Source organism: Cyclopterus lumpus, chromosome 17, assembly GCF_009769545.1.
Source record: "Cyclopterus lumpus isolate fCycLum1 chromosome 17, fCycLum1.pri, whole genome shotgun sequence".
Taxonomy (NCBI): Eukaryota; Metazoa; Chordata; class Actinopteri; order Perciformes; family Cyclopteridae; genus Cyclopterus; species Cyclopterus lumpus.
In genome coordinates this window covers 20,979,428-21,007,171 of record NC_046982.1, presented here as the reverse complement: position 1 = coordinate 21,007,171, position 27,744 = coordinate 20,979,428, and the positions used below count along the sequence as shown (strand labels likewise).

At 40.0% G+C, this 27,744-nt stretch overlaps 5 protein-coding genes and 1 pseudogene across 6 annotated transcripts in view; all 6 read right to left on the bottom strand.

Annotated features, from left to right (window-relative positions):
* Positions 1–2,038: 2,038 nt before the first annotated feature.
* LOC117746817 (E3 ubiquitin/ISG15 ligase TRIM25-like) lies at positions 2,039–3,734 on the bottom strand. 2 transcript variants are annotated; one of them, XM_034556128.1, is made up of 2 exons: positions 2,667–3,734; positions 2,039–2,618 (listed from the first exon to the last, which is right to left on the bottom strand). In XM_034556128.1, exons 1-2 carry the CDS (start codon positions 3,732–3,734, stop codon positions 2,061–2,063), a joined length of 1,626 nt encoding a protein of 541 aa, XP_034412019.1. In that variant the 3' UTR covers positions 2,039–2,060. The 2 variants fall into 2 exon arrangements, with proteins under 2 accessions (XP_034412019.1, XP_034412018.1); XM_034556127.1 differs by having other exon boundaries at positions 2,039–3,734.
* A 3,412-nt stretch (positions 3,735–7,146) lies between these two features.
* LOC117746816 lies at positions 7,147–8,820 on the bottom strand (annotated as a pseudogene).
* Positions 8,821–12,233: 3,413 nt separating this feature from the next.
* LOC117746976 (tripartite motif-containing protein 16-like) lies at positions 12,234–13,907 on the bottom strand. Its single transcript, XM_034556342.1, has one exon. It carries the CDS (start codon positions 13,905–13,907, stop codon positions 12,234–12,236), a length of 1,674 nt encoding a protein of 557 aa, XP_034412233.1.
* Positions 13,908–16,954: 3,047 nt separating this feature from the next.
* Positions 16,955–18,230, bottom strand: LOC117746977 (tripartite motif-containing protein 16-like). Its single transcript, XM_034556343.1, has one exon. It carries the CDS (start codon positions 18,177–18,179, stop codon positions 16,977–16,979), a length of 1,203 nt encoding a protein of 400 aa, XP_034412234.1. The 5' UTR covers positions 18,180–18,230; the 3' UTR covers positions 16,955–16,976.
* A 4,401-nt stretch (positions 18,231–22,631) lies between these two features.
* Positions 22,632–26,172, bottom strand: si:ch73-52e5.2 (protein THEM6). The gene is made up of 3 exons (XM_034556525.1): positions 26,071–26,172; positions 24,489–24,993; positions 22,632–23,947 (listed from the first exon to the last, which is right to left on the bottom strand). The coding sequence occupies exons 2-3, from the start codon at positions 24,987–24,989 to the stop codon at positions 23,840–23,842; spliced, it is 609 nt and encodes a 202-aa protein (XP_034412416.1). The 5' UTR covers positions 24,990–24,993; positions 26,071–26,172; the 3' UTR covers positions 22,632–23,839.
* Positions 26,173–26,355: 183 nt separating this feature from the next.
* Positions 26,356–27,744, bottom strand: part of them6 (thioesterase superfamily member 6) — a 2,199-nt gene continuing 810 nt past the window's right edge. Inside the window, exons 2-3 of the mRNA XM_034555777.1 lie at positions 26,862–27,369; positions 26,356–26,761 (exon numbers count right to left, since the gene is read on the bottom strand). Of these exons, the coding sequence (XP_034411668.1) occupies positions 26,654–26,761; positions 26,862–27,365 (612 nt within the window). The 5' untranslated portion in view covers positions 27,366–27,369 and the 3' untranslated portion in view covers positions 26,356–26,653. The remainder of the gene's footprint in view (positions 26,762–26,861; positions 27,370–27,744) is intronic.

Genomic DNA, 27,744 nt, shown 5'->3' with positions numbered 1-27,744 from the left:
ATATTACTAATACTATTTAAAAGATTTCAAACCAATATTGGGTATAATATACAATAAGTCCTTCAACGCACACGTTTAAAGATTATTAAAAAAAGAGGAACAAAATTGAAATTGTGATTCTTAACATTATGTAAAAGTCAATAACAAAAATATTTTATATTGTATGACTAAATATAAGTTTTTAAATATACACATTTTTAAGAACAGAAAGTGTTTACACTGATTATGTATAAAGTTATAAACCAAATAACTACAATCTTAATTCAGAGTTTTGCGTTTGTTGTTATATTGTTTCTGTTAAACATAAAATGTCATTAATGTGTTATTGTTTGTGTTGTTTCTATTTAATTAATTCATGTTGATGTTACTGATACTATTTAAAAGATTTCAAACCAATATTGGGTAGAATATACAATAAGTCCTTCAAAGCACACGTTTAAAGATTATTAAAAAAAGAGGAACAAAATTGAAATTGTGATTCTTAACATTATGTAAAAGTCAATAACAAAAATATTTTATATTGTATGTCTAAATATAAGTTTTTAAATATACACATATTTAAATAACACCTTGGTTCACAGTTAATCTCACACAGCTGAGGGTGATCACAGAAGAATCATTCAGGATTGGAGACACGGACAGGTTTAAAGTATCAAAGTACAGGTTCTAGAGAGACGATGGGAGAAACCAAACGACTGTACTGTGAGAAACTCCAACAGCCGTTCTCAGTAAACGACTCTGCTTCTGTCTGAAAACGTCTCTGATTGAACAACTGCATTCTTGAAGCTCTTCACTCCACTAACGACTTGTGCATGTTAAACCATCTGAATAAATCCTCCTGTGTTTGACTACAAATCACCTCCAACTCTCTCTGCCTCTCAGTCCTTTCTTTTAATTTATTTAATTCAAAATGTCAAATCATCAATTATATAAATTCTACTTTTCGAGTTTTAACATCTGAAAAAGGAGACAACAAAAGGTATATACAAACCCAATAATGTATAAATATTGTTTTTTAATTACACATATATAAATAAAACCTTAGTTCACAGTTAATCTCACACAGCTGGTGCTGAACACTGAAAAATAATTGTGTAGTGAGGACAAGGACAGGGTTAAAGAATCAAAGTACAGGTTTAGTGAGACGATGAGAGAAACCAAACGACTGTCCTCTGAGAAACTCCAACAGCAGTTCTCAGTAAACGACTCTGCTTCTGTCTGATTATGATATTTCAATAATTCTTTCAGTTGGTGTTTTAGTTGTGTGGAAATGGCTTACTGATTATTGTAGTCAAAATTCTCTTGTTTAATTTGATGTACAACATCAATATATTTGCTCATGTTTATTGTTATGTTTTACACAGTCTATAATGTGTAAATCCTGGTTTCCAAAAGGTTAAAGTTATGTAATTTCACACCATGTCAGTCTGTTCACAGGAGTCAACCCCTGTAACACTGATGCTGCATTCAGGGAACATGGGGAAGGTGGTAGAGAAGAGCTTCCACTTTACAAACAGTTTTCTCATCAGCTCTCAGGTTGTAAATAGTATTTCAGGAATGTGAGGTTTGAAGCTGTGGGTTAAAGTTTCTCTGACTTCTGAAGAAAGACCATTGTAATAATTGTAAAGAATCAAGTCCACAATATCTGATGTCTTACTGACTGACCAATATTCTTCTGCTCTAAACATGAACTCTGTACTTTTTGGTGTTTCAGGAGGAAAACTGAATGACAAGAAGACAATACTTTGTTCATGTTTGTTTATTCATCATGTAAACATTCTAGTTTGTTCTCACATCCCATCAGTAAAGTCTGTTAAATGACTCTTGATCAATGAGTTCACAAAGTGAAGACAACTCAAATATCTTTGTCAAATGAAGGTCTGCTGCTTTCTCTCTTCAGAAACATGCAGTCGAAGAGAAACAACAACATAAAAGCATCAATACAAATATTCATCAGACAATTAGAGCTTAAATGAAAAAAAGACAAAAAGTCTAAATGTTCATGCAGAAAAAAGTTGCAGAGAAAGTCACCCTTTAAGTCACCCTTAAATGACTTTGGTCTATTTCAGATTACACAACTCAGCAGTGTCTCCATAACTGAAAGGATGAAGTCCAGCATAGAGAGGCTGAGTGAATGTGGTCTGGACTCTGTGGAGGAGAGTCATGGTTTCAGAGACGCTGTAGAAGGACAGAATACCTGCTCTGTGATCCAGGTACACTCCTAGTCTGGAGGACCGAGGACCAGAGACAGGGGTTTGGACTTTGTTGTACTGAAAGTTACAACTGTTTTTGTTACATCTTAATGCCCAAGATTTGTTATTGTATCCAAACACACATTCATCCCCGTTCCCTTTTCTGCTGATACTCTTGTACGCAACTGCTACATCAACTCCTCCTCCTCTCCACTTCACCTCCCAGTAACAACGTCCAGTCAGACTCTCTCTACTCAGGACCTGATCACATCCACTGAATCGGTCTGGGTGACTAGAATAAGACTGTTCTTCTCTCATTACTTTTGCTTTTCTGTTCTCATCAGATAATGACAGCCATGTGGTTGCTGTGTTTGGATCCAGTGTGACATCACATGAATACTTTAAGAATCCAGCTCTGGTCTTGGGCTCTGGTTGAGACAGTAAAGCATCCACTTCAGTCACCTTCAGTGAGACGTTTGTCCACTTCTCTCTCAGGACGTCCTGTAGTTCATCTCTGAGTCCTGAAACAGCCGCCGTCACGTCCTCAAAGTATCTCAGAGGACGGATGATGATGCTGGATGAGTCTGTAGACTCACTAAGTGGTGACAGTGAGGGGTAGTTGAGTAGAAGCTGGTTGAGATCCTCTGTGTGTGAGAGCAGCTTCAGCTCAGCGTCGTTCCGCTTCAGCTCAGTGATCTCCTGCTCCAGCTTCTCCTGAAGCTCTTTGACTCGACTCACTTCAGTTCTCTGCTGGGATCTGACCTGCTGCTTCACACGAGAGCTTCTTTTCGCCATGAGACGGATCAGCTCAGTGAAGATCTTCTCACTGTCCTCCACTGTTTTATCAGCAGAGAGGTTGATGGCCTCCACCTCCTGATGGAGCAGCTTCAGGTCTTTCTCTCTGTCCTGGATTCTCTGCTGGATGTTTAGTCGACTCCCCTCCAGTTCTCTCTGCCTCTCGGTCCTTTCTGCTTCAGATGAGACGGTGTCGTGGCCTTTATGTTCATCCATTAAGCAGAGGTAGCAGATACACTGCTGATCAGTACGACAGAAGATCTTCATCACCTCGTCATGACGAGAGCAGATGTTCTCCTGGAGCTGGTTGGAGGGGTCCACCAGCTGGTGATTTTCAAATGCATAAGATTTAAAATGAGGCTGAAGGTGTTTCTCACAGTAAGAAACCAGACACACCAGACAAGACTTGATGGCTTTTAGTCTCTTCCTAGTGCAGACATCACAGGCCACATCTTCAGGTCCAGCATAGCAGTGATCAGCAGGAGCAGCTTGGAGTCCAGTCTTCTTCAGCTGCTCCACTAAATCTGCTAACATGGTGTTCTTCAGCAGGACAGGCCTCGGTGTGAAGGTCTGCCTACACTGAGGGCAGCTGTGGAGCTTCTTCCCATTCTCTTCATCCCAGTGGTGTTTAATACAGTTCATGCAGTAGCTGTGTCCACAGGGAATAGTCACCGGATCCTTCAGGAAATCCAGACAGATGGAACAAGAGAAGGTCTCCTGGTCCAGCTTAATTCTTTTATTTGCCATTTCTCCTGGTAGCAGAGCTTGAGTTAAAGATCAAATAATCTGTTTTTTGTTCCTGTTCATTCACTAGTCTTCACTGAATGAGGTTTCTGCTCCAAAGAAACCAACATGTGGTCACAGTGGAGCTACCTGTGTTTTAGAGGAAGAAAAAGAGGGAGGGGTTACCAAGCTCTCATGTGATTGGACAGCAGCAAGGTGGGGAGGGAGGGGGGCAGCCCGGTGAGAGCAATGAAGTTAAAGCATTGGTCGGTCTGGGCTACTAAACAAAGTGTCATTAAGTACACAAGCAATGTTTGTTACTAGCAAAATAACAAACTATTTATACAACACTTTTAAAACTAAAAGAATGAGAAGAGACAGAGGATAGTAACTATAATAAGAACAGAAAGTGTTTACACTGATTATTTATAAAGTTATAAACCAAATAACTACAATCTTAATTCAGAGTTTTGCGTTTGTTGTTATATTGTTTCTGTTAAACAAAATATGTCATTAATGTGTTATTGTTTGTGTTGTTTCTATTTAATTAATTCATGTTCATATTATTAATACTATTTAAAAGATTTCAAACCAATATTGGGTATAATATACAATAAGTCCTTCAACGCACACGTTTAAAGATTATTAAAAAAAGAGGAACAAAATTGAAATTGTGATTCTTAACATTATGTAAAAGTCAATAACAAAAATATTTTATATTGTATGACTAAATATAAGTTTTTAAATATACACATTTTTAAGAACAGAAAGTGTTTACACTGATTATTTATGAAGTTTTAAACCAAATAACTACAATCTTAATTCAGAGTTTTGCGTTTGTTGTTATATTGTTTCTGTTAAACATAAAATGTCATTAATGTGTTATTGTTTGTGTTGTTTCTATTTAATTAATTCATGTTGATGTTACTGATACTATTTAAAAGATTTCAAACCAATATTGGGTAGAATATACAATAAGTCCTTCAAAGCACACGTTTAAAGATTATTAAAAAAAGAGGAACAAAATTGAAATTGTGATTCTTAACATTATGTAAAAGTCAATAACAAAAATATTTTATATTGTATGTCTAAATATAAGTTTTTAAATATACACATATTTAAATAACACCTTGGTTCACAGTTAATCTCACACAGCTGAGGGTGATCACAGAAGAATCATTCAGGATTGGAGACATGGACAGGTTTAAAGTATCAAAGTACAGGTTCTAGAGAGACGATGGGAGAAACCAAACGACTGTACTGTGAGAAACTCCAACAGCCGTTCTCAGTAAACGACTCTGCTTCTGTCTGAAAAGGTCTCTGATTGAACAACTGCATTCTTGAAGCTCCTCACTCCACTAACGACTTGTGCATGTTAAACCATCTGAATAAATCCTCCTGTGTTTGACTACAAATCACCTCCAACTCTCTCTGCCTCTCAGTCCTTTCTTTTAATTTATTTATTACGAAATGTCAAATCATCAATTATATAAATTCTACTTTTCGAGTTTTAACATCTGAAAAAGGAGACAACAAAAGGTATATACAAACCCAATAATGTATAAATATTGTTTTTTAATTACACATATATAAATAAAACCTTAGTTCACAGTTAATCTCACACAGCTGGTGCTGAACACTGAAAAATAATTGTGTAGTGAGGACAAGGACAGGGTTAAAGAATCAAAGTACAGGTTTAGTGAGACGATGAGAGAAACCAAACGACTGTCCTCTGAGAAACTCCAACAGCAGTTCTCAGTAAACGACTCTGCTTCTGTCTGAAAAGGTGATTGATCAACTGCATTCCTGAAGCTCCTCACTCCACTAACAACTTGTTAACAGCATGTTAAACCATCTGAATGAATCCTCCTGTGTTTGTGGAAGACAAAGGGACAGTCCTGACACCAACGAGGACTCTCTCCATCCTGGAGAGGGACGTTAACAGGCTGTTCAAGAGAAGCCCTGTAGACTACCTGCTCAGCACAACACAAGGCGCCCTCTTGTGTGTGCTTCTTTTTTACAACCTTTTTTTTTTGTTAACCTCCTGTGATGTTCAGACATGTAGAAACTTTCCTGAGCCTTTGGCAGCTTCAAACTCTATAAGAAAAGAGACATTTAACCTTTTGAAAACCAACCTATTTTTTAGGTTGCTGCTCGAAATAACATACCCAAACTAAAAAAGGGTGTATCTCAGCAACCACAAAGGCTATTTGAATAATGTTGGTGTTATAATAAAGGCAACCCATGTGTGCTTTTGTTCAGATGTGTAAATATTAGTATATTGGTTACTGGTTAAGAGTAAATAAAGATGAAAGACAGCACAAATTTAATTTTCAGGTTCGTCTAGAAAAAAAGCACTTTCAGGACGATTATCTCTTGGAAGGATGCAGAGAAAATGTCAAAAACCACGGAGATCATAGCACACTATGGGACCAGTCTCTCTGCAAAGGTTGACTTTGAAAAAGTAAAGCAGAACAAAGTTAGAGAGGTTTTAGTACAGATTAATTAGGCCAATTGGGCATTTGGGCACCATCTGTGCAATTTGAATTGCCTCATGTACAGAAAACGTGCTGAGTGGGCTGACTCCTGACAAAATTCTGATTATGATATTTCAATAATTCTTTCAGTTGGTGTTTTAGTTGTGTGGAAATGGCTTACTGATTATTGTAGTCAAAATTCTCTTGTTTAATTTGATGTACAACATCAATATATTTGCTCATGTTTATTGTTATGTTTTACACAGTCTATAATGTGTAAATCCTGGTTTCCAAAAGGTTAAAGTTATGTAATTTCACACCATGTCAGTCTGTTCACAGGAGTCAACCCCTGTAACACTGATGCTGCATTCAGGGAACATGGGGAAGGTGGTAGAGAAGAGCTTCCACTTTACAAACAGTTTTCTCATCAGCTCTCAGGTTGTAAATAGTATTTCAGGAATGTGAGGTTTGAAGCTGTGGGTTAAAGTTTCTCTGACTTCTGAAGAAAGACCATTGTAATAATTGTAAAGAATCAAGTCCACAATATCTGATGTCTTACTGACTGACCAATATTCTTCTGCTCTAAACATGAACTCTGTACTTTTTGGTGTTTCAGGAGGAAAACTGAGTGACAAGAAGACAATACTTTGTTCATGTGTGTTTATTCATCATGTAAACATTCTAGTTTGTTCTCACATCCCATCAGTAAAGTCTGTTAAATGACTCTTGATCAATGAGTTCACAAAGTGAAGACAACTCAAATATCTTTGTCAAATGAAGGTCTGCTGCTTTCTCTCTTCAGAAACATGCAGTCGAAGAGAAACAACATAAAAGCATCAATACAAATATTCATCAGACAATTAGAGCTTAAATGAAAAAAAGACAAAAAGTCTAAATGTTCATGCAGAAAAAAGTTGCAGAGAAAGTCACCCTTTAAGTCACCCTTAAAAGACTTTGGTCTATTTCAGATTACACAACTCAGCAGTGTCTCCATAACTGAAAGGATGAAGTCCAGCATAGAGAGGCTGAGTGAATGTGGTCTGGACTCTGTGGAGGAGAGTCATGGTTTCAGAGATGCTGTAGAAGGACATAATACCTGCTCTGTGATCCAGGTACACTCCTAGTCTGGAGGACCGAGGACCAGAGACAGGGGTTTGGACTTTGTTGTACTGAAAGTTACAACTGTTTTTGTTACATCTTAATGCCCAAGATTTGTTATTGTATCCAAACACACATTCATCCCCGTTCCCTTTTCTGCTGATACTCTTGTACGCAACTGCTACATCAACTCCTCCTCCTCTCCACTTCACCTCCCAGTAACAACGTCCAGTCAGACTCTCTCTACTCAGGACCTGATCACATCTACTGAATCGGTCTGGGTGACTAGAATAAGACTGTTCTTCTCTCATTACTTTTGCTTTTCTGTTCCCATCAGATAATGACAGCCATGTGGTTGCTGTGTTGGGATCCAGTGTGACATCACATGAATACTTTAAGAATCCAGCTCTGGTCTTGGGCTCTGGTTGAGACAGTAAAGCATCCACTTCAGTCACCTTCAGTGAGACGTTTGTCCACTTCTCTCTCAGGACGTCCTGTAGTTCATCTCTGAGTCCTGAAACAGCCGCCGTCACGTCCTCAAAGTATCTCAGAGGACGGATGATGATACTGGATGAGTCTGTAGACTCACTAAGTGGTGACAGTGAGGGGTAGTTGAGTAGAAGCTGGTTGAGATCCTCTGTGTGTGAGAGCAGCTTCAGCTCAGCGTCGTTCCTCTTCAGCTCAGTGATCTCCTGCTCCAGCTTCTCCTGAAGCTCTTTGACTCGACTCACTTCAGTTCTCTGCTGGGATCTGACCTGCTGCTTCACACGAGAGCTTCTTTTCGCCATGAGACGGATCAGCTCAGTGAAGATCTTCTCACTGTCCTCCACTGTTTTATCAGCAGAGAGGTTGATGGCCTCCACCTCCTGATGGAGCAGCTTCAGGTCTTTCTCTCTGTCCTGGATTCTCTGCTGGATGTTTAGTCGACTCCCCTCCAGCTCTCTCTGCCTCTCGGTCCTTTCTGCTGCAGCTGAGACGGTGTCGTGGCCTTTATGTTCATCCATTAAGCAGAGGTAGCAGATACACTGCTAATCAGTACGACAGAAGATCTTCATCACCTCATTATGATGAGAGCAGATGTTCTCCTGGAGTCTGTTGGAGGGGTCCACCAGCTGGTGTTTCTTGAATGGATGTGCATCATAATGAGGCTGAAGGTGTTTCTCACAGTAAGAAACCAGACACACCAGACAGGACTTGAAGGCCTTCAGTCTCCTCCCAGTGCAGACATCACAGGCCACATCTTTAGGTCTAGCATAGCAGTGATCAGCAGGAGCAGCTTGGAGTCCAGTCTTCTTCAGCTGCTCCACTAAAACTGCCAACATGGTGTTCTTCAGCAGGACAGGCCTCGGTGTGAAGGTCTGCCTACACAGAGGGCAGCTGTAGAGATTCTTCTCGTCCTCTTTATTCCAGTGGTCTTTAATACAGTTCATGCAGTAGTTGTGTCCACAGGGAATAGTCAACGGATCCCTCAGGAGATCCAGACAGATGCAACAAGTGAAGGTCTCCTGGTCCAGCTTAATTCTTTTATTTGCCATTTCTCCTGGTAGCAGAGCTTGAGTTAAAGATCAAATAATCTGTTTTTGGTTCCTGTTCATTCACTAGTCTTCACTGAATGAGGTTTCTGCTCCAAAGAAGCCAACATGTGGTCACAGTGGAGCTACCTGTGTTTTAGAGGAAGAAAAAGAGGGAGGGGTTACCAAGCTCTCATGTGATTGGACAGCAGCAAGGTGGGGAGGGAGGGGGGCAGCCCGGTGAGAGCAATGATGTTAAAGCATTGGTCGGTCTGGGCTACTAAACAAAGTATCATTAAGTACACAAGCAATGTTTGTTACTAGCAAAATAACAAACTATTTATACAACACTTTTAAAACTAAAAGAATGAGAATGAGTAAATAAAGAGACAGAGGATAGTAACTATAATTAGAACAGAAAGTGTTTACACTGATTATTTATAAAGTTATAAACCAAATAACTACAAGCTTAATTCAGAGTTTTGCGTTTGTTGTTATATTGTTTCTGTTAAACAAAATATGTCATTAATGTGTTATTGTTTGTGTTGTTTCTATTTAATGAATTCATGTTCATATTACTGATACTATTTAAAAGATTTCAAACCAATATTGGGTATAATATACAATAAGTCCTTCAACGCACACGTTTAAAGATTATTAAAAAAAGATTAACAAAATTGAAATTGTGATTCTTAACATTATGTAAAAGTCAATAACAAAAATATTTTATATTGTATGTCTAAATATAAGTTTTTAAATATACACATATTTCAGAACAGGAAGTGTTTACACTGATTATTTATAAAGTTATAAACCAAATAACTACAATCTTAATTCAGAGTTTTACGTTTGTTGTTATATTGTTTCTGTTAAACAAAATATGTCATTAATGTGTTATTGTTTGTGTTGTTTCTATTTAATTAATTCATGTTCATATTACTAATACTATTTAAAAGATTTCAAACCAATATTGGGTAGAATATACAATAAGTCCTTCAACGCACACGTTTAAAGATTATTAAAAAAAGAGGAACAAAATTGAAATTGTGATTCTTAACATTATGTAAAAGTCAATAACAAAAATATTTTATATTGTATGTCTAAATATAAGTTTTTAAATATACACATATTTAAATAACACCTTGGTTCACAGTTAATCTCACACAGCTGAGGGTGATCACAGAAGAATCATTCAGGATTGGAGACATGGACAGGTTTAAAGTATCAAAGTACAGGTTCTAGAGAGACGATGGGAGAAACTAAACGACTGTACTGTGAGAAACTCCAACAGCCGTTCTCAGTAAACGACTCTGCTTCTGTCTGAAAAGGTCTCTGATTGAACAACTGCATTCTTGAAGCTCCTCACTCCACTAACGACTTGTGCATGTTAAACCATCTGAATAAATCCTCCTGTGTTTGACTACAAATCACCTCCAACTCTCTCTGCCTCTCAGTCCTTTCTTTTAATTTATTTAATTCAAAATGTCAAATCATCAATTATATAAATTCTACTTTTCGAGTTTTAACATCTGAAAAAGGAGACAACAAAAGGTATATACAAACCCAATAATGTATAAATATTGTTTTTTAATTACACATATATAAATAAAAACTTAGTTCACAGTTAATCTCACACAGCTGGTGCTGAACACTGAAAAATAATTGTGTAGTGAGGACAAGGACAGGGTTAAAGAATCAAAGTACAGGTTTAGTGAGACGATGAGAGAAACCAAACGACTGTCCTCTGAGAAACTCCAACAGCAGTTCTCAGTAAACGACTCTGCTTCTGTCTGAAAAGGTGATTGATCAACTGCATTCCTGAAGCTCCTCACTCCACTAACAACTTGTTAACAGCATGTTAAACCATCTGAATGAATCCTCCTGTGTTTGTGGAAGACAAAGGGACAGTCCTGACACCAACGAGGACTCTCTCCATCCTGGAGAGGGACGTTAACAGGCTGTTCAAGAGAAGCCCTGTAGACTACCTGCTCAGCACAACACAAGGCGCCCTCTTGTGTGTGCTTCTTTTTTACAACCTTTTTTTTTCGTTAACCTCCTGTGATGTTCAGACATGTAGAAACTTTCCTGAGCCTTTGGCAGCTTCAAACTCTATAAGAAAAGAGACATTCAACCTTTTGAAAACCAACCTATTTTTTAGGTTGCTGCTCGAAATAACATACCCAAACTAAAAAAGGGTGTATCTCAGCAACCACAAAGGCTATTTGAATAATGTTGGTGTTATAATAAAGGCAACCCATGTGTGCTTTTGTTCAGATGTGTAAATATTAGTATATTGGTTACTGGTTAAGAGTAAATAAAGATGAAAGACAGCACAAATTGAATTTTCAGGTTCGTCTAGAAAAAAAGCACTTTCAGGACGATTATCTCTTGGAAGGATGCAGAGAAAATGTCAAAAAACCACGGAGATCATAGCACACTATGGGACCAGTCTCTCTGCAAAGGTTGACTTTGAAAAAGTAAAGCAGAACAAAGTTAGAGAGGTTTTAGTACAGATTAATTAGGCCAATTGGGCATTTGGGCACCATCTGTGCAATTTGAATTGCCTCATGTACAGAAAACGTGCTGAGTGGGCTGACTCCTGACAAAATTCTGATTATGATATTTCAATAATTCTTTCAGTTGGTGTTTTAGTTGTGTGGAAATGGCTTACTGATTATTGTAGTCAAAATTCTCTTGTTTAATTTGATGTACAACATCAATATATTTGCTCATGTTTATTGTTATGTTTTACACAGTCTATAATGTGTAAATCCTGGTTTCCAAAAGGTTAAAGTTATGTAATTTCACACCATGTCAGTCTGTTCACAGGAGTCAACCCCTGTAACACTGATGCTGCATTCAGGGAACATGGGGAAGGTGGTAGAGAAGAGCTTCCACTTTACAAACTGTTTTCTCATCAGCTCTCAGGTTGTAAATAGTATTTCAGGAATGTGAGGTTTGAAGCTGTGGGTTAAAGTTTCTCTGACTTCTGAAGAAAGACCATTGTAATAATTGTAAAGAATCAAGTCCACAATATCTGATGTCTTACTGACTGACCAATATTCTTCTGCTCTAAACATGAACTCTGTACTTTTTGGTATTTCAGGAGGAAAACTGAGTGACAAGAAGACAATACTTTGTTCATGTGTGTTTATTCATCATGTAAACATTCTAGTTTGTTCTCACATCCCATCAGTAAAGTCTGTTAAATGACTCTTGATCAATGAGTTCACAAAGTGAAGACAACTCAAATATCTTTGTCAAATGAAGGTCTGCTGCTTTCTCTCTTCAGAAACATGCAGTCGAAGAGAAACAACATAAAAGCATCAATACAAATATTCATCAGACAATTAGAGCTTAAATGAAAAAAAGACAAAAAGTCTAAATGTTCATGCAGAAAAAAGTTGCAGAGAAAGTCACCCTTAAATGACTTTGGTCTATTTCAGATTACACAACTCAGCAGTGTCTCCATAACTGAAAGGATGAAGTCCAGCATAGAGAGGCTGAGTGAATGTGGTCTGGACTCTGTGGAGGAGAGTCATGGTTTCAGAGACGCTGTAGAAGGACAGAATACCTGCTCTGTGATCCAGGTACACTCCTAGTCTGGAGGACCGAGGACCAGAGACAGGGGTTTGGACTTTGTTGTACTGAAAGTTACAACTGTTTTTGTTACATCTTAATGCCCAAGATTTGTTATTGTATCCAAACACACATTCATCCCCGTTCCCTTTTCTGCTGATACTCTTGTACGCAACTGCTACATCAACTCCTCCTCCTCTCCACTTCACCTCCCAGTAACAACGTCCAGTCAGACTCTCTCTACTCAGGACCTGATCACATCTACTGAATCGGTCTGGGTGACTAGAATAAGACTGTTCTTCTCTCATTACTTTTGCTTTTCTGTTCCCATCAGATAATGACAGCCATGTGGTTGCTGTGTTGGGATCCAGTGTGACATCACATGAATACTTTAAGAATCCAGCTCTGGTCTTGGGCTCTGGTTGAGACAGTAAAGCATCCACTTCAGTCACCTTCAGTGAGACGTTTGTCCACTTCTCTCTCAGGACGTCCTGTAGTTCATCTCTGAGTCCTGAAACAGCCGCCGTCACGTCCTCAAAGTATCTCAGAGGACGGATGATGATACTGGATGAGTCTGTAGACTCACTAAGTGGTGACAGTGAGGGGTAGTTGAGTAGAAGCTGGTTGAGATCCTCTGTGTGTGAGAGCAGCTTCAGCTCAGCGTCGTTCCTCTTCAGCTCAGTGATCTCCTGCTCCAGCTTCTCCTGAAGCTCTTTGACTCGACTCACTTCAGTTCTCTGCTGGGATCTGACCTGCTGCTTCACGCGAGAGCTTCTTTTCGCCATGAGACGGATCAGCTCAGTGAAGATCTTCTCACTGTCCTCCACTGTTTTATCAGCAGAGAGGTTGATGGCCTCCACCTCCTGATGGAGCAGCTTCAGGTCTTTCTCTCTGTCCTGGATTCTCTGCTGGATGTTTAGTCGACTCCCCTCCAGCTCTCTCTGCCTCTCGGTCCTTTCTGCTGCAGCTGAGACGGTGTCGTGGCCTTTATGTTCATCCATTAAGCAGAGGTAGCAGATACACTGCTGATCAGTACGACAGAAGATCTTCATCACCTCATTATGATGAGAGCAGATGTTCTCCTGGAGTCTGTTGGAGGGGTCCACCAGCTGGTGTTTCTTGAATGGATGTGCATCATAATGAGGCTGAAGGTGTTTCTCACAGTAAGAAACCAGACACACCAGACAGGACTTGAAGGCCTTCAGTCTCCTCCCAGTGCAGACATCACAGGCCACATCTTTAGGTCTAGCATAGCAGTGATCAGCAGGAGCAGCTTGGAGTCCAGTCTTCTTCAGCTGCTCCACTAAAACTGCCAACATGGTGTTCTTCAGCAGGACAGGCCTCGGTGTGAAGGTCTGCCTACACAGAGGGCAGCTGTAGAGATTCTTCTCGTCCTCTTTATTCCAGTGGTCTTTAATACAGTTCATGCAGTAGTTGTGTCCACAGGGAATAGTCAACGGATCCCTCAGGAGATCCAGACAGATGCAACAAGTGAAGGTCTCCTGGTCCAGCTTAATTCTTTTATTTGCCATTTTGTCCTTGTGGCCAAGACTGTGTGAATTTGGTTCAAAAATCTGATTTTTGTTCCTGTTCATTCACTAGTCTTCACTGAATGAGGTTTCTGCTCCAAAGAAGCCAACATGTGGTCACAGTGGAGCTACCTGTGTTTTAGAGGAAGAAAAAGAGGGAGGGGTTACCAAGCTCTCATGTGATTGGACAGCAGCAAGGTGGGGAGGGAGGGGGGCAGCCCGGTGAGAGCAATGATGTTAAAGCATTGGTCGGTCTGGGCTACTAAACAAAGTATCATTAAGTACACAAGCAATGTTTGTTACTAGCAAAATAACAAACTATTTATACAACACTTTTAAAACTAAAAGAATGAGAATGAGTAAATAAAGAGACAGAGGATAGTAACTATAATTAGAACAGAAAGTGTTTACACTGATTATTTATAAAGTTATAAACCAAATAACTACAATCTTAATTCAGAGTTTTATGTTTGTTGTTATATTGTTTCTGTTAAACAAAATATGTCATTAATGTGTTATTGTTTGTGTTGTTTCTATTTAATTATATCATGTTTATATTACTAATACTATTTAAAAGATTTCAAACCAATATTGGGTAGAATATACAATATGTCCTTCAAAGCACACGTGTAAAGATTATTAAAAAAAGATGAACAAAATTGAAATTTTGATTCTTAACCTTATGTAAAAGTCAAAAACAAAAATATATTATATTGTATGTTTAAATATAAGTTTTTAAATATACACATATTTAAATAACACCTTGGTTCACAGTTAATCTCACACAGCTGAGGCTGATCACAGAAGAATCATTCAGGATTGGAGACACGGACAGGTTTAAAGTATCAAAGTACAGGTTCTAGAGAGACGATGGGAGAAACCAAACGACTGTACTGTGAGAAACTCCAACAGCCGTTCTCAGTAAACGACTCTGCTTCTGTCTGAAAAGGTCTCTGATTGAACAACTGCATTCTTGAAGCTCCTCACTCCACTAACGACTTGTGCATGTTAAACCATCTGAATAAATCCTCCTGTGTTTGACTACAAATCACCTCCAACTCTCTCTGCCTCTCAGTCCTTTCTTTTAATTTATTTAATTCAAAATGTCAAATCATCAATTATATAAATTCTACTTTTCGAGTTTTAACATCTGAAAAAGGAGACAACAAAAGGTATATACAAACCCAATAATGTATAAATATTGTTTTTTAATTACACATATATAAATAAAACCTTAGTTCACAGTTAATCTCACACAGCTGGTGCTGAACACTGAAAAATAATTGTGTAGTGAGGACAAGGACAGGGTTAAAGAATCAAAGTACAGGTTTAGTGAGACGATGAGAGAAACCAAACGACTGTCCTCTGAGAAACTCCAACAGCAGTTCTCAGTAAACGACTCTGCTTCTGTCTGAAAAGGTGATTGATTAACTGCATTCCTGAAGCTCCTCACTCCACTAACAACTTGTTAACAGCATGTTAAACCATCTGAATGAATCCTCCTGTGTTTGTGGAAGACAAAGGGACAGTCCTGACACCAACGAGGACTCTCTCCATCCTGGAGAGGGACGTTAACAGGCTGTTCAAGAGAAGCCCTGTAGACTACCTGCTCAGCACAACACAAGGCGCCCTCTTGTGTGTGCTTCTTTTTTACAACCTTTTTTTTTTGTTAACCTCCTGTGATGTTCAGACATGTAGAAACTTTCCTGAGCCTTTGGCAGCTTCAAACTCTATAAGAAAAGAGACATTTAACCTTTTGAAAACCAACCTATTTTTTAGGTTGCTGCTCGAAATAACATACCCAAACTAAAAAAGGGTGTATCTCAGCAACCACAAAGGCTATTTGAATAATGTTGGTGTTATAATAAAGGCAACCCATGTGTGCTTTTGTTCAGATGTGTAAATATTAGTATATTGGTTACTGGTTAAGAGTAAATAAAGATGAAAGACAGCACAAATTGAATTTTCAGGTTTGTCTAGAAAAAAAGCACTTTCAGGACGATTATCTCTTGGAAGGATGCAGAGAAAATGTCAAAAACCACGGAGATCATAGCACACTATGGGACCAGTCTCTCTGCAAAGGTTGACTTTGAAAAAGTAAAGCAGAACAAAGTTAGAGAGGTTTTAGTACAGATTAATTAGGCCAATTGGGCATTTGGGCACCATCTGTGCAATTTGAATTGCCTCATGTACAGAAAACGTGCTGAGTGGGCTGACTCCTGACAAAATTCTGATTATGATATTTCAATAATTCTTTCAGTTGGTGTTTTAGTTGTGTGGAAATGGCTTACTGATTATTGTAGTCAAAATTCTCTTGTTTAATTTGATGTACAACATCAATATATTTGCTCATGTTTATTGTTATGTTTTACACAGTCTATAATGTGTAAATCCTGGTTTCCAAAAGGTTAAAGTTATGTAATTTCACACCATGTCAGTCTGTTCACAGGAGTCAACCCCTGTAACACTGATGCTGCATTCAGGGAACATGGGGAAGGTGGTAGAGAAGAGCATCCACTTTACAAACTGTTTTCTCATCAGCTCTCAGGTTGTAAATAGTATTTCAGGAATGTGAGGTTTGAAGCGGTGGGTTAAAGTTTCTCTGACTTCTGAAGAAAGACCATTGTAATAATTGTAAAGAATCAAGTCCACAATATCTGATGTCTTACTGACTGACCAATATTCTTCTGCTCTAAACATGAACTCTGTACTTTTTGGTGTTTCAGGAGGAAAACTGAGTGACAAGAAGACAATACTTTGTTCATGTTTGTTTATTCATCATGTAAACATTCTAGTTTGTTCTCACATCCCATCAGTAAAGTCTGTTAAATGACTCTTGATCAATGAGTTCACAAAGTGAAGACAACTCAAATATCTTTGTCAAATGAAGGTCTGCTGCTTTCTCTCTTCAGAAACATGCAGTCGAAGAGAAACAACAACATAAAAGCATCAATACAAATATTCATCAGACAATTAGAGCTTAAATGAAAAAAAGACAAAAAGTCTAAATGTTCATGCAGAAAAAAGTTGCAGAGAAAGTCACCCTTTAAGTCACCCTTAAATGACTTTGGTCTATTTCAGATTACACAACTCAGCAGTGTCTCCATAACTGAAAGGATGAAGTCCAGCATAGAGAGGCTGAGTGAATGTGGTCTGGACTCTGTGGAGGAGAGTCATGGTTTCAGAGACGCTGTAGAAGGACAGAATACCTGCTCTGTGATCCAGGTACACTCCTAGTCTGGAGGACCGAGGACCAGAGACAGGGGTTTGGACTTTGTTGTACTGAAAGTTACAACTGTTTTTGTTACATCTTAATGCCCAAGATTTGTTATTGTATCCAAACACACATTCATCCCCGTTCCCTTTTCTGCTGATACTCTTGTACGCAACTGCTACATCAACTCCTCCTCCTCTCCACTTCACCTCCCAGTAACAACGTCCAGTCAGACTCTCTCTACTCAGGACCTGAGAATAACTAGTGAACCTGTCTGGGTGACTAGAATAAGACTGATGTTCCATCATTATCGTTGCTTTTCTGTTCCCATCAGATAATAACAGCAGTGTGTCTGCTGTGTTTGGATCCAGAGTGATGTCACGTGAACATCTTAAGAATCCATCTCTGGTCTTGGGCTCTGGTGCAGACAGTAAAACATCCACTTTAGTCCCCGTCAGTGAGACGTTTGTCCACTTCTCTCTCAGGACGTCCTGTAGTTCATCTCTGAGTCCTGAAACAGCCGCCGTCACGTCCTCAAAGTATCTCAGAGGACGGATGTTGATGCTGGATGAGTCTGTAGACCCACTGAGTGGTGACAGTGAGGGGTAGTGGTGGAGAAGCTGGTTGAGATCCTCTGTGTGTGAGAGCATCTTCAGCTCAGCGTCGTTCCTCTTCAGCTCAGTGATCTCCTGCTCCAGTTTCTCCTGAAGCTCTTTGACTCGACTCACTTCAGTTCTCTGCTGGGATCTGACCTGCTGCTTCACACGAGAGCTTCTTTTCGCCATGAGACGGATCAGCTCAGTGAAGATCTTCTCACTGTCCTCCACTGTTTTATCAGCAGAGAGGTTGATGGCCTCCACCTCCTGATGGAGCAGCTTCAGGTCTTTCTCTCTGTCCTGGATTCTCTGCTGGATGTTTAGTCGACTCCCCTCCAGCTCTCTCTGCCTCTCGGTCCTTTCTGCTGCAGCTGAGACGGTGTCGTGGCCTTTATGTTCATCCAGAGAGCAGAGATAACAGATAACAGATACAATGTTGATCAGCTGAACTCGTTCCTGCGCCATCTTACCTCTCAAAGACAACGACTGTCTGAGTTTCACTTCCTCAGAAGCGACTGCACTTTGAGCTCTGATCTAACAACATGTGAACGGGGCCTGTCAGCTGCTGCACTTCACCGCCATGTTGGTTACACCCATCTGTAAAACTGTAGATCTGAAGGGGAAAGATATGGACACAGTGGGGCTCCCTTTGTTGGAGAGCAGGAAGAAAAGGGGGAGCGGGGTTAAAGCTTGGTTCATTCCAGGAAGAAGAGCTGGGATTATGAACTTTGTTTCCCTTATTTACAAAGTTTTACTCAGTTAAAATCTAAAGACAAACTCTGAGTTGAACTCATTTAGTCTCCATGTAAAGCATGATGGCTCAGAGGCAGGCAGCTCATTACGTCTACAAGTTGTTTATAAATTCCATAAATAATTCCATTACCTCACACAATAATCTTATCACAGACCCTCCAGGTTGAGAAGAATAGCTGAAGTACACAGGATGAACTAAAGCGGTGTGAATATTTTACGGGCTGGTTGGCTTTTGGATTGGAATTACTCACCTGGATCCCTCATCAGAGGATTGGACCAGGAAGGACATGGAGGGCAGAGAAAGAAGCACACTGGTGTATTATTGTAAGAAACCAGTTGGTAGAACATGAACTCATGAATGCTTCCCTTGTGGTTCACCAGAAATTGCAAGCGTTTGCAAATGTTCAGCTATGCGCTACAAGGTCATCGCCAGAGGAAATGCATGAACGTCTAGGAAAGTTTTAGGTGACCAAATGTTTACGTTGGAATGGTCCCCACCATGTTCCCATTTGGTTTTTATACTGCCCCCAAGGCCTTAAGCCCTGAACCCTCAGGGACTCACCTGGTGTCACCCGTAATGCTTGAGAGAAGGGCTCTCAATGGCGAGGGCGTAGGTTTGCATATGGTCCAGAGGGACGAGTCACAACCAAAGTGTTGGGAAAGACACAATTGTCCCCACCAATATTTTGTTAATTTGAAAAAATAATTGTGCACAATATATTTGCAAACTCATTCGTATTATTATCTATATTATGTTCGTCGCCCAGAAGAGTGAAAAATACATTTCCACGTTTTCCAACGAGCCCTCGAGACACGATGCTGTCATTTAATTGGCTGAAGTGTCAGAAACACTCCGTGAATCGTAACTTGCAGAAAGAGAGCTGGCCGGAGTCACGGTGAGATATATTCATATTAGTATTTTCGTTTGGTCTCAGCATTGATATGATGACCCTGTTGTGCTTTGTAGATAGAAAAATGACTCCAAAAAAGAAAAGAGATATCCGAAGTGTGTTCACCACCCAGAGGGTCGTTGTTAGCTAGCTAGTAACGTTAGCAGGCTAACTACCCACACAGTGCTAACCTGCGTCCCTTTGAAATGCATCCAGGAAACTCAGAAACTCAGTCCAGATGTAGTGCAGGTTGAGGAAGCAGCAGCTGGACCACCAGGGCTCCAGGTGAGGTCTTACTCATGGCATGTTGTTAAGAATGACCACTTGAACATGCATTAGCAAAGAAACTGTAGGACGTTTGGGGAATCTACTTTTGGATTGTGAAAACAAGGCTGTTCCATAAAACCTGAACCTATTACCTAAATATTCTAAATTGCTTTCAAAATAAATACATATACTACTCACATAAGGTCTAAATTCATTCATTAAGGCATAATTTTTGCATTCAGGAAGCAGCAGCTGGACCATCAGGGCTTCAGGTGAGGTCGTACATTATTCTGTGTTGAGGTGTATTATCATGGCTGACAGTGTAAACATTGTCTATCTGTTTTAAGTGAATTATTATTATGTTAAACATGCATGTGCAGACTAGGATAAGTTCTCTTTGCTCTTTAGGGAACAGTCAGTTTGAGTTACAGTGACCGTCATGAAGCGAGTGTAGCAGAGTCCTGGACACGAGGACTGAACCATACCATCCTGACCTTTAACCCATCAGAGTCCAGCAACTTCAGCACAAGAAGTTACGGTTTCAGGCAAAGTGGTACAGTCAGTATCTGTGGCTGCATTACAGCCCTAATTTGAAAAAGGTATACTTTGTTTTGAGTGTGTCAAAGCATAACCATCAAAAAGACCACTTTGGGAAAAAAGAATGACCCAGCCTTCTGCTTAAATGGATTTAGTAAATGAAAGAATGCCATTGAAAGCTTTAATCCGCGTCAAGCGAGTAAAGCACACCATCGTGAACGGATGCATTGGAGAAAACGCCAGTTGACACCCAACTCCTCAGTGCAAGCTGGCAGTGTCCTACCGATGGTGAGACCGAACCTACGCCCCCTTGGGTGAGGGGCTTCAGCATCAGAACCGATTTCTTGAATAAACTCTCTCAGAGACTCTTCACAGGCTTTGGCGCTCTCGCTCTCTCTCTCTGCAGCCAGGAAAAATGTGACAATGATGACGGTCCACCGCCCTCAGAGAAAGATCTCTCAAGACAACGATGTGAAGACACCCGGTGATGGGCGAGGTCCTTCTTGACGGGCACACATACACTCTCTCCCACTCTCTCTCTCACGCTCTTCAACAGGTGTCAAAGAAGAGCCCTACCAGACCCAGTCTTAGACCTTGGAGCTGCCAACAGGAACCGACTCTAGTCGGTGAGCCTTATTCTTCAGGAGAGCTGAATCACACGGTAGACGTCATCACGTTATTCCATAACCTCACTAAAGTTATTCAACAGATTGTAAAGAAGTTTGTCTGTGAGATGAAGAATAGACGATCTGTGTGAATGTCCATCTGAGACCCGGCCCACCGTGAGGCTGCACTGCCCCCTAGAGGCCATCGGTGGTAAGGCCCCTCTATTGATACCCTGAGGTTCAGAATAATAGTTGGATCAATAGATAAAGTTAGTGATAATAACCTTATGTTTAACATTTTGGTCATTTACATGGGAGAACATACTTTGCTGTTGTATGATTATCATTGTTATTATTATTACTTTCTATGTAGTTAGTCCAATAAATATAAAATGTATAAAGAACGTGATCATTTGATTTGTGTAGATGAAATAATAGGTCCCTGTGCACCTTGAGAACTCCATAGCAACCCAAAGATTAAGATTTAATTGGTCAATATCAAATCTTGAAGTTCTATTTTTTAATTGATTAATCAACTAATCGGTTCAATTAGATAAATCTAGTGAAGTAAAAATAACAAATAAATCCCTCATAGATGGAGTGGAAGTAGAAAGTGTGCATGATAATACATACTCAAGTAGAAGTACCTCAAATAGAAGTACTTGAGTAAACATACCAGTTAAATCCACAATCATTATTCTGTAGAAAGAAACTCTTAATGAGATAAATCAAGTGTTTATCTTCTAAAGTTACAATCTTTTAAAATCAAATCAATTACATTCCCCCAAAACTAAAATGCATTTTCAATTAAGTTAACTTATTTTCTCCCTGTGTATGTTTGTGTTTTGACGTATTACAAATATGTTACTAATCAACGAATCACTAAATACACAATACAGACATCAGTTAAATGAAAATATGATAATTTATCATCTGTAGTGTGTGTGCGTATGTGTGTGTGTGTGTGTGTGTGTATGCGTGTGCGTGTGTGTATGTGTGCGCGTATGTGTGCGTGTGTGTGTATGTGTGTGTGTATGCGTGTGTGTATGTGTGTGTGTGCGTGTGTATGTGTGTGCGTATGTGTGTGCGTGTGTGTGTGTGTATGTGTGCGTGTGTATGTGTGTGTGCGTATGTGTGTGCGTGTGTGCGTATGTGTGTGTGTGTATGTGTGCGTATGTGTGTGCGTGTGTGTGTGTGTATGTGTGTGTGCGTGTGTGTATGTGTGTGTGTGCGTATGTGTGTGTATGTGTATGTGTGTGTGTGCGTATGTGTGTGTGTGTGTGTGTGTATGTGTGTGCGTATGTGTGCGCGTATGTGTGCGTGTGTGTGTATGTGTGTGTGTATGTGTGTGCGTGTGTGTATGTGTGTGTATGTGTGTGTGTGCGTGTGTATGTGTGTGCGTATATGTGTGCGTGTGTGCGTATGTGTGTGCGTATGTGTGTGTGTGTGCGTATGTGTGTGTGTGCGTATGTGTGTGTGTGCGTATGTGTGTGCGTGTGTATGTAACTGTTACAACCCGACTCTGAGGCTATGACAAATATGTGAAAGGACACAGTGGATGATGGTAAATTAAAAAGGTTATTTATTATAATTAAGTAAAGAAAAGTGTCAGTCCATAACTTCGGTAATGTAAACGTCAATGTGTGAGCATGAAGGTTTTATCAGCTCTACTTTTACCAGCTGCAATATTAAAGTATTAACCAAAAGAGTACTTCCACCTACTAATTTGTAATGTATGTTTATCAAAAGAATAAATTTGAATACTGTAAATACTTAGTGACGTGCAAATACTGCAAAAACCACAGTACTTTAGTAGCTCGGGCAATTTATGACTAACAAGCACTTAAAAAGCCACAGAAACGTAGTTTCTAATGCATTTTTTTAATTTAAAATGCCTTTAAATAATTATCAAACACAATAAATAAAGTTTGGTACATTAACTCATTTCAATAGATCATAAATAATATAAGTTGGGGGGGGGAGAAAAGGACAGCGAATATCTTCAGACTTCAATAAATAAATCAAGCAGAGTTTTCAGTGTGTCGACAACATACATAACAGGTTAGATACATCTTTAACAATTGATTTGGTCTTTCATACAGAACGATACATTACTTTGGTCACAAAATAAAGCTTTTGATGCATTAAAAGGGAAGGTTTCAGATTTTTAAAAAGGCCAAGCGTCCTCCCACATCAATATTTCTTTCCCGTGCGTTGCAGGTTTTGAAAAGTTGCCAGCAACCTCACATTAATATATATATATATATATATATATATATATATGATATGCCCGTTCATTTGAATACGAGCGCTCTCTCTTACAATTGCACACGATTCCAATCACGAAGCCCGCCCTTTAAATGCATTATTATTATTATTATTATTATACAGTTCGTAAAAGGACAACACTGTACTGATCAAAACCATCCCGTAGAAGTCAAATATTCCCTTTTCCGATTTGTGAACAGGAATTGATGTTTGTTTATTTACTTTGTGCAACATTCTGATGGAAAGATTAAAACAATTGACAGCACATGGTGTCCATTCAAGTATTTCATCACACCTACGCCTTTGTGTTTAAAAAAAAAAGAAGTTATAATTCTCTGCAATTGTAGCGTGTAAACTACGGCTAATCAAGAGAAACAGGCACAAAAAAAATAAGAAAATAAAAAACCATGCATTGACGTCCGTGGAAGATTACCTTCGGCTCTACATGCTTATCTAACGTTAGCTAAAATGGAGAATGTCTAAAGCCGGTCGATAAGCTGCGGAGGACAAAGCTACTTTCTTGTGTCACGTTATTGTTTCCATATGATCTCAAATGCATATCAATTTTTTTTTTTAAACGAGGAAATACCCTTTTTATAGTTCAAGTTTTTCACACATGTGAGTTCAGTATTTCTGTTCACATCAAACAAAAAAATTACACAGAAGAAAGGATCAACTCAAAAACAGAGATAAATGGAAACTCTCTACGGCGTTAACTGTATGTGTGTGTGTGTGTGGGTGTGTGTGTGTGTGTGTGTGTGTGTGTGTGTAGATGATATGTGGACCTACGCTCTGGATGCGGGCTTCACTTGTTCTTCTCTTCCAGTCCGCTCTCTGCTCTCAGAGCCTGGCTGCTGGCTGAGATGAAGCTGATCCAGTGTTTCAGGTCTTCGGGAAACGCCGGGCAGTCGACCTGCACACAGAACACGTCATTACCACACGGAAACCGGCAGAATGGAACCTGGAGCTGGCGGTTAATAGACAGACGTTTCATTTGAAACAAGCTTGTTTTAAAGCGTTTAAAGTTTTAAACATTCCTTTCTTCCAAAATCAGAGGATTTTGTCATGTTTTTCTTCTGCGTGATAGAAAACGGAATAGCTTTTTGATTTCTGACTATTGGTGACATGTAACCGTGGGTGTGATGAGTCATGGACTTTTTTTTTTTCCACTTCTTAGTGCAACAGTAGAGCTAAAATAGAAAAAAAAATCTACCAATCAATCAGTTGATTCAAATATAACTGGTAACTATTTAGCTGGTCATTCTTTTTCTAGGTCCATTATCTGAATTATGGATTGTTTTACCACTTTGGGCTTTAAGACACTGGAAGTGAAACTGACAAATTGCTGATTAAATGAAATAAAAATCAAGAGATTAATAGAAGCTCAAAATGGTCATCGTCTGCAACCCGATGACAGTCGCTCTCTACGCTTGTCTCTCAACAGGTTTCCTCACCTTCCTCTTGCAGACAAACTCGAGGATGCTCTCCGGGCTGCAGTGCACCACATTCTGCCTGCAGAGCATGACCGCGGAGACGAACCCGTCTCGCTTGGACACGAAGCGCTGCTCCACGTAAAACGCCTTCTCATCCCAGCCCACTATTTTCGTCCGAATCTCAAAAGCCTCGCGGAAAGCCAGGGAGCGCCGGTACCGGATGGTGGAAGCCCCGACCACCATTCTGGCCCCCAGTTTGCGCGACGCCATGAACAGGCCGTTTCGCATGTAATGGTGAAAGCGGGCAAAGTCACACTCCCTTAGATATCGGGAGTTGTTCATGTGGCCCATGTAGTCCAAATCGTGGGGAAGGACCGTTCCGTCGATGCTTTGCTCGGCCAGCATGTCTCGTACTCTGGGTTGGAACCACGCCTGGACAAACACCTGGACTCCTCGTAGGAAGTACCACACATCCAGACTGCAGAAGAGCAGGAGGAGGGCACCCAGCACCAGCAGCAACATCTCTCTGGAACAGTCCAAATAAGATGCAATATTCCTTTATTGGTAACCCGGGGGTCGATAAATAGAAAGTAATATAAATAATGAGACACACACAACTAAAAGAAGAATAGAATAACAGAAGTATTTGATGTAAAAGTGCAAGGTGAAGTGACACGTGGAGGAGTGTACAGGGTAAGAGAGTGATACTATTAAAGAAGATGGTGTGCTCACTAACAAGTTCATATTGTATTGTGGGTTTCTACTAGAACATGTGGACATGCTTTGATGTTAACAACTGGGTCCATGTTTACTTCCTGTCAGCTGTGACAGTCACACACACACACACACAGTTTACTTTTCAAACCGTGAAATGGTCTCAGTATTGATATAGAACCGGTTTTATAATAATAATTAAAAAGAACATACAAATCTCACTTCATACGATATGGGACCTTTTATTAATAGTACATAGTGTTTGTATATAATTGTATTATAAATTTAACAGAATATGCTATGAAATCAGTAACATATTAACATCATATGGTAAAGTAAGAGAGTATGGGATGATTGTATGTGTATATATATATATATATATGGGGAAATAAAGTAAGAACATAATATATGGCTTAGTGCAGCAGTGCATCATAGGATAGAGTTCAAAAGTATATAGCAATTTCCTAAAAATAGTGCCAACATAAAGGAATGCATGTTTTCTAAATTCAGGACCACACTATTTAACGTCAATCAAATGCACCTCTGACCTCATCAATGTCAGTGGAGATGTGAGACAAGAGGTCAGGGATTTAAAAAAATATATTTTTTTACACACACACGTCCTGCTTACTATTGCGGCTGAAAACACGGAAGCGTCACATCCCATAATTCCCCCTTTTTTTCAGCTCGCTCCAAATGAACGCAAACCTGCTGTGACAGCCAAATCTGTTAGCTTAGCTGCTACCAGCAGTAGGTGGCCTTGCAGAGGAGAGACCAAACTCTCCGACACGTTAAGACGCCATTTCTTTTTTATGGTTCTGTCCCCGTGGACATTTAAACAATGACCACAAATACCGCAACGTGGGTTTTTTACGGCTGTGCAACTTACCGTGCGTCCAGAAGAGAGTGCTACCATCGGATGCGTTACAACTTAAAAAGAAACCGGTAGAATGAATGGACACAACTTCCGGGTGTGTGACGACACTTAATTCTTCTTCTTTTTCTTCTTCGTTGAGGGGTTTAAAGGCAGCAGAGGACTTCGTGGTGCATTGCTGCCATCGTGTGGCGGTAGTACGTTCCTACAATGGAAAATCTTAAACTTTAAATTATTTTATATTTGTGATATTGGGCAAGTTAGTGCTCCCATATGCACAGTGAAGGCATTACAGCGCAGTAGTGTTTCAAACATCTGTTTTATTGCCGCCGTTAGACACAAAGATTCACTTTATACAATTATATTACTTTTTTATTATTGAAATAATCTGTTTCCAGCCTCTACAAAACAAGCTGATGTGCCAGTTATCCCAGTGTTGACAGGTAAAAAGTAAGGCTTATATTTCAGATGTGTAGGCACAAGTGTGATGACGTCAAGCCATCGTGAACAAAAGACAAATTTCCTTTTTTTTAATCCTGAGCTGGTAAATTAGCTGTCGTACAAAAAGCCGATCTCAGAGCCGTTCCAAGCAAATGTCTCATTTGTTCTTCTCGTCTAGTCCACTCTCGGCTCTGAGGGCCTGGCTGCTGGCGGAGATGAAGTTGACCCAGTGCTGAAGGTCCTCTGGGAGCTCCGGGCACTGCACCTGCAAGGAGCGCACCAACGAGTCAGTGTACTTCAATATTAAAAAATGAATAAATAAAAAGTGTGCAATTGGCATGCGTGTCAACTATTCGCCTCCTTACCTTCCGCTTGCACAGGTGCTGCATGATCTTGTCTGGGCTGCTGCGTGTGACGCTCTGCTTGCAGTACATGACGGCGCACACCAAACCGTCTTTCGCCGACACAAATCTCTGCTCCAGGTAAAAAGCTTTGTCGTCCCAGGTGACGACGCGGCTCCGCAGCTCGTACCCCTCCCCTATGCACAGAGCCCTGCGGTAGCGGATGGTGGTGGCCCCCACGACCATTGAAGCTTTGAGCGCCCGCAGTGCCTTGAACACCCCGTTGCGCATGTAGAGGGAGAAGCGGGCAAAGTCACACTCGCGGAGGTAACGAGCGTTGTTCATGTGGCACATGTCGATGTCTCGGGGGGTGACCCGGCCCGTTTGGATCTGCTCCGCTGTGACGTCCCAGATCGGAGGCTGGAACCAGGCCCGGAGGATCACAGCAGCGGCCCGGAGGAAGTACCACACGTCCAGAGTACAGAAGAGAGCCAGCAAGGCGGTGAGCACCCACAGCGCCCACCACATCTCTCTGGAGAAATGAAACAAGCAGAGGAAAGCTGCGGGTTAATCTGATGGTGCGTGAGTTAAAGTGAATGGTAATTAGTTATTTAACGGCATGTACTCGTCATGTTCCCTTCCGTGAAAGAAAAGGACAAAGTGACACCCTTAATATTAGTTAATATAAATGTCTAATTTCCATTGCTGCATGTTTTAGCAAGTAACTCCTAATGTGTTGCTTTGACTGGCAGTTTCTTCAGGGGGAATTTTTTTTTTTAAACTGCAATATGTGCGTTTGTTTTAATCGATAAAATCGAGGATTAATTATAATTTTACATAAAATTACAGATTAGGCTTTGCTGACCAAGTATGCATTGACATTCAAAGAATTTGGACTCAATAAAGA